Genomic DNA, 13138 nt, shown 5'->3' on the forward strand with positions numbered 1-13138 from the left:
CAAAACCAGGGGTGGAGCATGTTTCAGACAAACTTTCTTCATTCCTTCACTCATACTGAAGAGGGACAAGCAGCAGAAATCTGAATCAGCCCTCATTTGACCACAGGAGATACAGACTTTTTTCCAACCCTAGGCTATGCTCTTCTACCATCTGAGGCCCTCAAACAATCAGTTAAACAACAGCTGACTGAGAAACCAGTCAGGCCACAAAGTGTCTATAGAAAACTCCATCTCCAGGGTTAATTTCAGCTCATGTTCTCTTAGTCATAAAGTATTACTGAAACTGTCCTAGGCAAAGGTTGCTTTACCACATGACAGTTTGAGAAGAGATTCCTTTCAATTTAGGTATAAAATAACAAGTTCCTATATTCCACACTCAAACAACAGTTGTCAGGCCCCACACGTGCATGAGACTGAATCATGGCACAGAAGGATATAAATCAACATTCTTGAGATCATAAATCAAACTGGTTGACTGACTGCAGACCCTCATACGACTGGGTTATTCTCCAGCTGCCCATGATGAGATTCCCCTGGTGCATTCAGCACTGTGAGAACCAAGATAGTGGTCCGATTCAGTTGGATCCTCTTGCATTATGTTTCAAACTGTTGAATATGGATATGTCATGATGCTAAAACATACGCGGTTCCAGTGTCCTGATCTTATACAACTCTTCAATACATTTCTCAGCATTTTTTATTTCTGAAATAACTAAAAAAAAAATTTAATTACATACATACATAAGCACACATTTGAGGGAGACAAACTCATTCCACTTCATGCTAATTCTTTGATCTATATTAAAAATAACCAAAACTAACAAACAAACAAATAAAAACACCACCACCCGTATGGGGTTTTGCTTCAAAATGAGGGGAAAACCCTGTAAGAAGATCAGATCTGGGGTACAAGATAACACAGACAATTTCCAGCATAAATGCTAGTTATTAGGTGTCATGTAGAGTCAGGAGTTGCCATGGAATCCATTTGCTTCTAAACCAGCTCCTCCTGCTGGAATACTTTCTCATTATTATTTGTTTCAGTAGCACAAAAGGAGCTGGCTATAGAAGAAATGTTATTTTTGGGTAAAGTTTCTACTATGTCTGCAGTCAGACATGAAATTAAAATCTAAATTTAAAACCATATTTCTGTTCAAATGTAAAGCTACATTACTGCAGTCAGAAGAACAAAATCATCGTAGCCTTTTTATAGATGCAGTAAAGCAGAAAAAACAAATTATAGCTGAAGTCATCCTTTCAGCTGTCTTCCAGTAAGTGAAAATAAACGTCATATGATGTCTGCTATTTACATTTTTGCTACGTTTATCTCCCGTAATGCTTAGCTTTTACCATTTCACACTAGTTATTATATGCAACAGCAGCCCCTTTAGCAGCCTAATTCCTAACATCCTGGTACACAGAACGGTGTGTGCATGCTGAACACTGGGTTCATTAGGCCAATGAACTTACTTGTTGTGATGTCAGCTTCAGTAGATGGGATTTCAGAGGAAAAAATGCAATCATGCCTTCAAACTCTTGACTTGCTGATTATTGGGTTTCAATTCTTTTGTATACAATGTGCTGCAGTAAGGCAGGAGGACAATACTGGAAAGTAACCAGCAATATTAGAAAACTATGTCAGTGATTTGCAGCTTGGCATTTTAATACTTATTATTAATATTATTATTTATAATAGACATTGACTAGAATTGCATCTGGAAGCCCTAAGCAGAAATAGGATCCTACTGTGATCAACATTGTACGGAGATAAATACAGCCTTTGCCTCCAAGAGCTTATATTGAATGGTCTCAGCCTTGTAAAATGAGCTGGGCAGATAGATTCTTGTGCCCCTGCAGAGTCCCCCAGCCCTCCAAGGCAGCCAGCTTCTGTGTAACCCTCCTATATGGAGAAGCAGCAAGCAAGCTTTGGATTCAGGGAGTCTGAGTCTTTCTAATCCATTCCTCTCCCTCTCTTTAGCAGTTGAACTACACCCAAGCTTAAGTAAGTCCACTATTTCACCAGACTTCTGACCCTTATTTACATCTCTCCAACTCAAAAGTTTTGTTCCTGCCAGGAAAACAGGAAGCTTGGTGCCATGCAACACCCTTCTCCCTCCAGCCCTGTGTTTTCTAAGGTCCCATAACTGCAGGTAGACTTTGGCACCCTCTGAAAGGCGTGTGGTAACTCTCAGGAAGCTCCCCAGAGAGCAACATCTTCTGGAACAGGCACTACCCTTGGAAAATCAAAAGAGCATGGACAACCAGGCTACAGACTGACTCCTTTGCCCTGGAGGAAAAACAGAACTGTCACTGAAGCCCTCCAATGAATAGAAGCAGCCCATCATTAGTAAACAATGAGGGCTGAGCTGTGGGAAGAGGACAGGGAGCCACAAGCCAAGCATGACAGCCAGGCCATTAGGACGAGGGCCTCACTAGCCAGGGCCCACCCCACACTACCTAAGCAAGGAGATCTGGGTTGGTATAGGACAGGCTCAGGCCACAGCACAGGTCATCAGGAAAGTCCATAGTGGCAAGGCAGATGCCAGTTCAAGCTGGGAAGTTAGTCTGTGCATGGGTCAGGATCCAGACTGACAAGGTCCCTAGTGAGGTACAGGCATCACAGCAGTGCTGCCAGAGCCAGGAACTGCTACAGGCAAGCTTTGAGGGAAGGTGTGAGCACTGCCGCCAGGTGAGGCCAGTCAGGCCAACTAAGGCTTATTAGTGTGCTCAGGGACCTGATACCCAGAGTCTTCTCCTACCTTGCCAGTATGGCTGCTCTGACAAGTGGTTGGGTGAAGCCATGCACCAGGAGCATTTTGTGCTGAAGCTAAAACTTAAACCAGACTCCAGAATATCCTTAGGATTTGTTACATTTCAAAAATGTGGCATTAGCATCAGCAAGCTACTGCCAGACCAAATAAATAATAACTCCCTGTTCATCTACCAGATAAATCTGACAGGAACTACACAGAGTGAGCAAGCCCTGGAGATTCTTCCATCTGGGTGCAAGTAGTGGACACTTCTCGGGAGAGGCAATGTGGGGAAGCTGTCCGTTTAAGAGGCTCTAGCTTCAGCTGGTTGCACCAAGCCATTGCATTGTCTAAACAGAGTCCCACCATCAGTGAATAAGAGCCAGAATTCAGGGTTCAAACAAAACATTTCAACAGTGAGGCAAAACTTAAATAACAAAAAAAGTATTAACCTCAGGCATATACCAATCCTTGGAAACATACCCCTACCACTGCACAGCAGACTCAGCACAGTTTGAAGTAGGTTAAAACCAGATTCCAGATTACAAATCTGGTACTGTTTCCCTGTGCCCCCTTCCACCTTAAGCAATTCATCCCACAGTGTTTTCCTCAGAGACATCATCTTCTCCACATTGTTTCCAAAGAAAATGGCTACAAACTCAGTTCCTACTGCAGTTGCAATAAGGAATCTATTCACCTCATGGGGAATGCAGAGGAGAGTAGAGAAGCGCTTGCAGAGTGCCCAAGTAATTGAGAAACTGTTAAGTGACAGAGGGTCAGACTCCCAGCTTAGCATGCAGTGCTCCTGAACGTAATTAGACTTAGCCACAAACACGTGTGAGACTAAAACAACTCAAGCTCCTATTAAAACCCACGCAGGGTACACTTCCCATCGCCTTACAACAAAACTGCAAGCACCCTGATAACTGTGAAACACACCAAGTGCAATGGGCGCTAGTTCTGAAGCCACCAGGCAACCTCACACCCTGCATCCCTCCTCTCTGGTCTGATTAAGCCTATTCTCTGAGGTGATGGGAGGCCGAAGGCAGAGTTTCAGAGCAGCACAGGGGGGTGGTTCCTCTTGCTATCGATTTCATCTCAAACTGCATGTGTTACTTTGAAGGAAAGTGTGTCCTCGAGGGGGGCTAAGCTGCTTTCCTTCACTGAAACAAAGCAGTGATACAAGCCTATTTGTGACCTGTTAATTATCAGGTTGATAGTAAGAACAGACTGTGGAACGGATCCCACTATTTTAAGCATTATTCTTTGGGGTGCTGAAATTTAAACAGGCTTCTGATGACAGATTTTCCCCTGACTAATGAAATAACTTCTTTGCTAATGAAAGCCAGGCCTTGGGAAAGGAGATTTCAGTGATAGGGATTGGAAGCCTAATGCAGCTTCGGCTCCACTACCATACGTTAAGTGTGGGTCTCACGCTGTAACTGAGGAGGTTTTCCCCCCAGGCCCTATACCAGGGCAAAACCCCAACAAGGGAGGGCGAAATCCAAACTAGCAAGCCTGTAAGTGAGTAAAGTAACATAAAAGGGATGTTTCCTCCTCAAACCCCCTCGCGTTGGGGAAGGCAGGCCCGACCCCATGCAGATGAACGTACAAAATTCGGGGGGCGGAGGTACAAGGAGAAGGGGAGGGGCTAGCACTGGTGGCTCGCGTCGTGCCCTCGTTAGCCCCCCTGGGCCGCGCTGCAGGTGAGCGGACGCTGACTGTGACAGCAGCACCGCGCCGAGCCAGCGCAGCGCGGTGTGTGCCCGCCCGCCCGCGTCCGCCTGTGCGGGGCGCTGCGCTGCGGCGCGGGGCGGGGAGCGCTGGCACGCACAGGCGCGCTCGTGTCGGGGGCCGTTGCGGCGCGTGTAGCGCTCTGGATCCTGCGGCCGTTGGCTTCGGGCGCGTGGCGGGGAGGGCCGGGCCGCGCCGTGCCGTGCCGTGCCGGGCCGGGCCGGGCCGGGCCGGGCCGGGCCGGGCCGGGCCGGGCTGGGCTGGGGTTGCTCGCTGCGGGCCAGTCACCACAGAGCCCGGCGGAAACACCGCAGACGAACAAAGCCCTCGGCGCGGAGAAGCCTTCCGCGAAGTGCGCCGGGGGCTCGGCTTGGGGTTAGCGGCCTCCCGCCTATGCCCCAAAGGGGAGGGAGAGAAGCAGCGCCGCGGCTACCTGAAAGGCAGAGGGGCCACTCGCGGCCGAAAGCGGGGCAACTCTCCCCTTGGGGGTGGCTTCGCGCGGCGTGGGGAGGGCGCGGAAGGCTCCAGCGGGGGCAGTGAGGGCGCCGCAGCGGTCTCGGTCTCGGTCTCGGAGGTGACTCCCCACGCCGGACAGGCCGTGGGGTAAGGGGAAGCCCCCGTAGGTGAGGGGTGGAAAGAGCGAAGCACCAACACCGCCTGGGCCGCTGGCAGGAGGGAAAGGATGAACGTTGGTGCAGCAGGAAGGAGTACAGCAGCTAAGCGAGCTGTCTGAGAGCACAGGGAGGGCAGGAAACACTTCTTAAAGTCTGTAATTTCTTCAGAGTTCGTTTCCAGTCCCGTATCCTTCCTTTACCAAGGTCGTTTCATCTCATTTCGGACGTTCAGCATACCAGGCTCCTTTGGAAATGCAGAAAGCAAAAAACCCATGTGTCTGGGGGTAATTGGTACTGATCACAAAGCAGAGTTTTTAAAAAACGTTTCTTTATAGTTCATGTTTTCATTTGCTGCTCCACGTAAGAGTAAGATAGCTTAACTGCCGATCATTAGCGAGAGTGTATTCAATAAGGTAAGGGCTAAAAGGTACTGACCTTTGACTCCACTGGAAAAAAAAAAATGAATAGAAATCATCTCGTTACATTCATGCCAAAACCAATAAAACTGAAAGGTGTGTGTGGTCAAGAGAGGTGTCCCCCCCCTCACCCCCCCCCAGGCATTTCTTACAGAAACATAGATATGTCGCCAAAAACTGTTTGAGTCACCGAAAATAGCTTAGAATCGTGCTAGTAGTGGAGTACTATAATTTTGCAGTGTTGCTATAATTATTTGTAAGAGATGCGTTCGGATCCGCCTGTGTCAGAGGGCTGCTATCCAAGCGAGGGTCTGCGAAGTGTTTCCTGCTTTTTGTCAGAGAACCGGCTTTCTCGGTGCCCTGCTCCCCTGAACGTCCTAATGATATTAGCAAAAGAGCAGGAGTAAAGAACCTAGAGCACGGCTCGAATCGTGGGGGTTAAGATTTACATCAGTTAAAACCTATTAATTGCTTCTGAATGGTCTCTAAGGGCATTTGCCGTGTTTGTGTTTGTGTCAATAAAGCCTTGATGAGGGCACTGGTGAAAATTCCCTGGCACGCCGATTCACCAAGATACCCGAGTGGCTCCTGGCTCTGAGGTTACCGGTCTCGGGTGGATGCAGCACCCCGGGGCCGGAGCGCAGTCACACCGGGACTCCACCCCAAGTAGTGCGGGTCTGGCAGAGGCCCCGACGCCTTCTCGCCGGTACGGAGCGAGAGGGGTGAGGATTGGCATGTCAACGTCTGGCTGTGGCGAACACCAGGCCGATGGGGACTTGTTGTAAGCAATCGTGAGAGCGACCCACGCGGTTAGTTCGATTATACTCACCTTTTGCAAACAGTGTGAAAAAAGCAGTGTATGAGCGATGGGTTATGCGTGATAAGACTTTTCTCTCTACATAAGAAATTGTCACTTTTTTTTTTTTTTTTTTTTTGTGGGGGTGGGGAGCGGGAATTAGTAGACGCACCCAAATTCATAGATATATCAGAGTACGCCAGAATGTGCTGGTGAAGAAGCTGGATTAGACTTGTCCTATAGGGAAATGACCCAGCGGGGGGGGGTGGGGGGGGTGGTGGTTTTTTTTCCCTCTGTTTTGATTTGTTCAGCTCCCTCCCCCCCTCCCCCCCTCCCCGCACACACACAATCACGCAAGCCGCAACATACTCTGCATATTGCGCCTGGCTGCACCAAGCTTTCTATACATCTCGTTGGAAACCTGCCTGAAACGCTTTGTTTTCATGCAGCCTTTCTTGAGATATTCCGGTTTAGTATGCTTCTGTTTAAGTTACATTGCGCTGCATTACCTGCTCAATTTCCTAATATTATCTGTTTTCCAGAGTATTCTTGCCCGGGAATGAATACACCTGGACTGAGCGCAACGATCCCTGCGCTTCAGGCGGCCAGAGGGTCTCTCTCGCCTCCCCCCCCCCCCCCCCCCCCCCACTCCCCCGTGGTGTCCGGCTCCACTTTCCGACAGCGGGGCACCGACAGGACACCGCTGCCCCCCTCTCGGTAGCTCCGATCCCTGCTTCGCGGGGTGACCACGACAGGGACACACACGGGGCGGGGAGCCGCGGTACTCCCCTCGTGTCCCCCGGGGCTGGACCCCCAGCCCGCAGTTGTCCGCTCCGACGGCAGGGTTACTCCTCGGAGTAACCGCGGTACGGTCATCCGATGCGCGGTGATATATCCACTCTATCTATAAAGCGCCATCCTGTCCTCCCTTCTAGGACCGACGGGCTCCACCGGGCGCCCCGGCGAGCCCTCCGCGGGCGACATGGGGCTCTTGGACGCTACGAAGACCAGCAATTTGACTTCTGTAGGCTGCCTTGCTCTGCGTACCTAGAACAGGCCAGTGCTAGCTCTCATCTTCGCTGTCAGATGTCGCATGTTTTGGCGAAAGAAACCAAGTCTAACGCCTCTGAAACGGCCAAATTCTCTCGTCCTTCGGGATCTGCCTCTCGCAGGCTGCTGGGAAGCGTCCCCAGCGCTGCCCAGCGCCTTTAGCGCTCCAACGCGGCAGTGTAACCTCGCAAGTTGGACGTTTGCCTTTTGTACACATCGTGTACTATACCTACCCTAGCATCTGTACATTAAAAATCCACAGAGTAACCCCAGTCACAGGGCTCCAGCCACGGGGGAACGCGGGGCGGCCGCTGGCACCCACCCGGCTGCGCTGCGGGGAAGAAATCAGGTACTGGGACACGGGGAAAGCTGCTCCTCGGTGAGCTGCTCTCCTCGCTGGGGCCGCAAGGGCCGAGTAAGGTGGATGCTCATGGTCCCTGGTATAAATTAGCAGAAGTGCATCCTACTGTTTTATTTATTTTTCCCAAACCAAGGGTGTTATAAAAGGCATTCTCTGCGGCTCATGTTGACAAATAACTCGTGAGCTACCTGGCAGTGTTAGTCCAGTTGTTGCCCATATGTCTAAATACCCTCCAAGAGACGTCAATGCCTTTTAGCGAGAGAATTACCTCAAATGAAAACCAGAAGAAAGATGGAGTTTTTTTCTTCTCCCCTAAAACCCGCTTTACACCTGATTGGAGCAGTGCCCAGAAAAGATTTTAGAATAGTGAGTATCACTTTCCCCATAGCACCTTCGCAACATGACTGGGGTTGGGAGGGTTTTATTTTCCTTCTTTTTCTTTTAAATCCATACCTTCACTAAATGACTTGGGTGCGTGTTTGTGTAACAACGGGTCGCTTTGGTAAACAAGACAATCAAAAGAACATTTGAGACTACATGGATACATTTCTCCGCTGCTTGTAGACAGACGCCCGGACACCCAGAGGAGTTGTTGAATGCCTCTCCTCCCGTCCTCCCTTTATTTACCCAAATGAACACAGGGAAAGCTTTTAACCGAAGGGAGATTTAAGGTGATAAGCAGCGAACAGGCGGTCGGCACTTGAAGCCTGGAGCTGCAGCCCCTCCGTGGGGTGAGAAGGATGGGGGGATGCTTCAAAGGCTGGGGGTTTTGTTGACGTTTTGATCTTCCGAAAACCGAGACCGTTTCTTCTTCCTCGAAATATTCCAACGGTTGCCTTGCCAATGCAATCTCATTTTAAATTGTTTTAGCCGAAATCTCGCATCGGCTGTTTTGGTAATTAGTTCAGGCTTTGGAGCATCCCTTATGGTTTTAGGAAAGTCTCTCAACCCTTCTCCTCCTCTCCCCGCCCCAGGCGCTCACTTTCTGCTCTATCTACTCTTCTTAGACCCAGCCGGTTTAGGAACCGTGTCTGGGTTGTTTTTTTTTTTTTTTTTTTTTTTTTTATGGGTTTGAGGATTTTCTTTTCCAGGGGACTAGAAAGATGAGGAATAGTCCTGCTCCCTGGAAAAGAAAGAAGCCCCCTCTCTCCACATCCACTTTGCGAACAGTTTTAAAGTGCCTCTCCTCAGGTAGGATTGGGTTGGGTGTTTGGGGTGTTTTTAGCTCTTTCTTTGGTCTGTTTGTGGGATAATTTGTTAATGTTTTTGTTTTTCCAGCGTTTATCAAGACTTGTTTAAACCTTTCTCAATCCTTCTCTTCCTGCTCCCCAGCCCCTCGGTTCACTTTGTGCTATAGAATGAACCGTACCCCGTTAAAAGGTGGAGGTGGGGGAGACATACACACACGCGGAATCTGGCTGCACCTTATTTCGCCCAAACACGATTTTGGGGTGGGGAATTGCCCATCCTCACAACCCACAGTCTCGACGAACCTTGGCCGCTCCTCTCCGGTGTTCAGAGGGGAGAACGGAGCGGCTCCTGGATCACCATAGCCAACCCCCCCACCTAACACTCTAAAACCCTAAACCCCAATACAGGGGGGGGGTAGGGGGCGAAGGTGGTAAACGCAGCACGGATGGGGGGGTCCTTCCGTGCTCGTCCCCGCACTAAACCCACCATCCCCCTTTCCCGCGGCGCCGGCAGGTCAGAGGGCGGACGCGGAGAGAGAGAGGGGAGGGGGTGTGCCCGGGACTCGGTGACGTCGCAGGCCCCTCCACCAGTAGGAGGCCGGGCGCCGGTTGGCGGGGGCCAATGGGAAGCGAGGTGGGTCCGTAAGTGGGCCCGGCCCGGCTGGGTGAGAGGGGGGCTGGGAGAGAATTGAAGTTGTGTTAAAAGGCTTTTAGCCATCAAGAAGTTATTAGGCATTTCTCAGCCGCAAATTAGGATTCTTCATTAATACCAACCTAGCCCCCCCACCCCACTCCACCCTATCCACCCACCCCCCCCCCCCGTAATGTGAGAGGGAGAGCCTGAGAGCCGATAAAGGGGCTGGGGAGGCGGCAATGTCTGTCTGCCCATCGGTGTGAGGAGCAGTGACAGGCGCAAACTTTTTTCCCCGTGCCATTAATGAGCCAATTAAAGAGTTGGGCTCCTCACCCCGGGAGAGCTCTCTGCAGGCTGCCGGGCTCAGGGACTCAAGGTAGGTACAAAGAAGATCACGGCCAGCCCACCACAAGCCGTCAGCTTCGGCAAGGAGCCGCAGAGACCTGCGGGTCTAGGCTGGGGGTCGCTATCCCCCGGTGGAAAAAGAAGAAAAAAATAATCATGATTTGGTTGGGAAAATGTGATGTTTGGGTGGATTTCGGCTCGGGACGGGGCTCGGCGGAGTGTGTGTCCCCTGGCTGGGGTGCAGCTGGGGTAAGACACCCTCCCCTCCCCAACCCGGGACATGAGGAGGGCAACAGAGACGAGGCGAAAATTTAAGCCAGAAAAAAAAGAGAAAACCAAAACGAAGGGAAAAAATACTTGCGGATGGCAGCAGGGGAGTTCTGGCCGCGGCAGCCGTGCCAGCCCGGAGGAGAGCAGAGGGGCTGGAGCGGCCCCGCCAGCACCAAAACCGGCCGGTAACCGTGAGCCGGGGGCTGTTTTCTGCCATGACTTCTTTCTGGCCACGAAGTGCGCACCTGGGCCGGGGAGTGAGAAGGCTGTGGGAGGGGAGCACGGGGCAGGCTCCTCCGCGGGCGCGCTGGGTGGCAGGAAAATATTCTCTTTTTTTCCTTTCTTCTTCTTCTTTTCTTTCCCCTCTGGTGGGAGAAAATACTACACCCGCCGGAGGCCCGTTCTTGATTATTTCTCGCGGTCCCGCTGCTGCGTTGCGCGCCGGCTCTCTCACCCCAGGACTGCTGTTGTCTTCACAGAGGCCCCCGGGAGGCTGCCCCCGGCCCGCCGTTTCGGGCCTTGGATTGACAGCGGACCACGGGAAGAAACGGGATTATGATGAGCCTCTTCCGAGGAGCTATGCTGCCCGCTATGAGTAGGAAAAAGGGCCAGAAAAACCTCGTTTGGTTGCTGCCTGGTGCCGCAAGCTTCTAGCATTTTTTTTTCCCTGCAGTTGCTTGGAGTCTCTGAACTGCATTGGATGAATGCCTTTCTTATCCGATTGACTCTGCTTTCCAGAGAATATTGTATTTTTTCGTTTTAAGAACACCTCTCTGGTCTTCAGTAGTTGTTTGCATTTTACGCAACCAAGCGGTTTCCCAGAGCAATGGCCGCACTCCGAACCTGATGCGCCGGAGAGATGAATTGCAGCTGAGTTTCCCTTCCACCTTTGGATGAATCTCTGGAGCTTAAATTGTAGAAAGGAAGGGGGAAAAAAACACGATGAAAGAGAAGTCCAAAAATGCTGCCCGGACTAGACGGGAGAAAGAAAACAGTGAATTTTATGAACTGGCTAAGTTACTACCCTTGCCCTCCGCTATCACCTCTCAGCTGGACAAAGCATCCATAATCAGGCTCACCACCAGCTACTTAAAAATGAGGGTGGTTTTTCCAGAAGGTAGGTGGGAATATCTGTTCGTATTTGTTTCCATTCCGATCCAGGTGTCTCTTTTCACTTTTATTTAAAACAGGAAAAAAAAGTAAATAGCATGGGGTGTTGTGCTTGGAGGCAGGGTGCTCTCCGCTGTCACTTTTCTCTGTCGTAAATACTTTCCCTTCAGTTCTTGTGACAGGTTTGGTTTGAGGACTGAGGGTGCTTTGGTCAACACTTGAAGGCCCCGCGATCTGCTGCCTGTTGTGCTAAAGCAAACAGGGGGTTTATTTTCCCCCAGTCCCCCTGTAAGATATGCGTCCCCCTCTAGAGCACGTGCATGGTGGAAGAGGGGAAGATTCCCCCCCTATTTATAGCCATACTGTAGGGGGGAGTTAATATATGGGTAAATATTTACATAAGTCTATGCAAAGTCGTAAAGCCTTAGTTCAATTGTGGAGCAAAGGTGCGGTTTACAGGTACAGCCGTGCTCACACACACACACACACAAAGCCTAAATAAATAAGCCGAGCACACAGATTCGCATCGCGAATGTGATGTGTCTCGCTCTGAGGATCAGAGGGCAGTCTGAGGGCGTTAAAAATTTCCGAGGTCGATTAACAGCCGTTTTGGATTTGGATATATTCCCCCCACACACGCACAAGCTGCCAGCCCAGCGCTTGGGTTTGAGCCGGATTCTCATGGACAGTCGGGCAGCAGCAAATAGCAAATTTCCCGTTGGCTTTCACGGCCGCGGCGATGTCCCGCTTGTCTAGCAAAAGCAGATTTCGCCGTCGTAAACTATGTCTTGCTTTTAAGTAGAATTAGGATTCTAAAGCAACTGTCTTGGGTCTTCTAGATCGGCTGCTAAAGGAAACAAACTGGACAGAAAGTTGAGAGAGTCGGAATAAAGTTCTCCTATGTTCTCGCACTATTGCTTTTGTAAGATGGGGAAGTGGGGAGGGGAATGAATCAAAAGTACTTCACCAATCTTTCATTTAGGTAACTCAACAGAGAGTCTGCGTGAAAGAAAAATTAAGAGCTTTTTTCCCGACCTAATAACAAAACAAAATGTGTTGCATCTTTTGTTGTGAAGTGCGTATACGTAAGAAACAACGTAATATACACTGCCCCTCTATTTTCCGTAGTTGTAACTCGAGTCAGTCGGTCTGTCCATCTACAAAGTTTTATAAATAGGGACTGGGTATACGGCCTGGTTTTGGTTTGTTTTTTGTGTGCGGGGGGGAGGGAGGGAAGCAATGATGGCGGTGTGTGTTTGTTGGGTTTTGGTAGTAGTTTTAACCTGAATAAGTCTTTGAGCTACGGGTCCTCATTCGACTTTTTAAAAGTAAATATATGATGGGGCAATGATTCGGGCTAGGGGAGGTTTCCGCCCCATACACCTTTAGGTATGAAAGTTTACACCTTAAGTCCACAGCAGTAATTTCCAACCGAGTGCATCTTGCAATAGTTTCTTCAAGCTAGTGACTAAGAACCAAAGAAAGGGACAATGAAACCTTTTAAAAATAGTGGTAATTAAAGCCTCCATCAAGCTACTTTTCAGTGTGATCTGCTACCACGTGAGGATCATTATGCGGGACAGCCCTCGGCTTCAAAGGAGACCGAGTTGTCCTTTATACTGTCAGCGCATACTTTATAAAAATAAAGCTATTGCCCGTGATGTTCCTAAAAGGATTATTATCAGTGATTTGTCAGCTCCGGCGGTCTCAGTAGGCTACCTTTCTGCGTGATTTCGAGCAGGTCTCGTCAATTACTGGTGCCTATGTAGCGGGTTGTTTGATCAGAAGAAGCATATGGTGTTGCTTGTAGGCTGTGAGTAATCAGGGGAAGAGCAGAATAGCTGCTCCCCGTCCCTCGGTGGCAGCGC

General features: G+C 50.0%; 1 protein-coding gene across 2 annotated transcripts in view; it reads left to right on the forward strand.

Moving 5' to 3' along the window:
• Positions 1 to 6958: 6958 nt before the first annotated feature.
• Positions 6959 to 13138, forward strand: part of SIM1 (SIM bHLH transcription factor 1) — a 58932-nt gene continuing 52752 nt past the window's right edge. The window contains exons 1-3 of one of the 2 annotated variants that reach the window (XM_065681167.1): positions 6959 to 8087; positions 8813 to 8912; positions 10640 to 11277. In XM_065681167.1, coding sequence (XP_065537239.1) covers positions 11103 to 11277 — 175 coding nt within the window. In that variant the 5' untranslated portion in view covers positions 6959 to 8087; positions 8813 to 8912; positions 10640 to 11102. Of the gene's footprint in view, positions 8088 to 8812; positions 8913 to 9596; positions 9922 to 10639; positions 11278 to 13138 lie in introns of those variants that run through there. The other variant, XM_065681166.1, reaches the window with a different exon arrangement.

This window comes from Lathamus discolor, chromosome 5 (assembly GCF_037157495.1).
Source record: "Lathamus discolor isolate bLatDis1 chromosome 5, bLatDis1.hap1, whole genome shotgun sequence".
Classification (NCBI taxonomy): domain Eukaryota; kingdom Metazoa; phylum Chordata; class Aves; order Psittaciformes; family Psittacidae; genus Lathamus; species Lathamus discolor.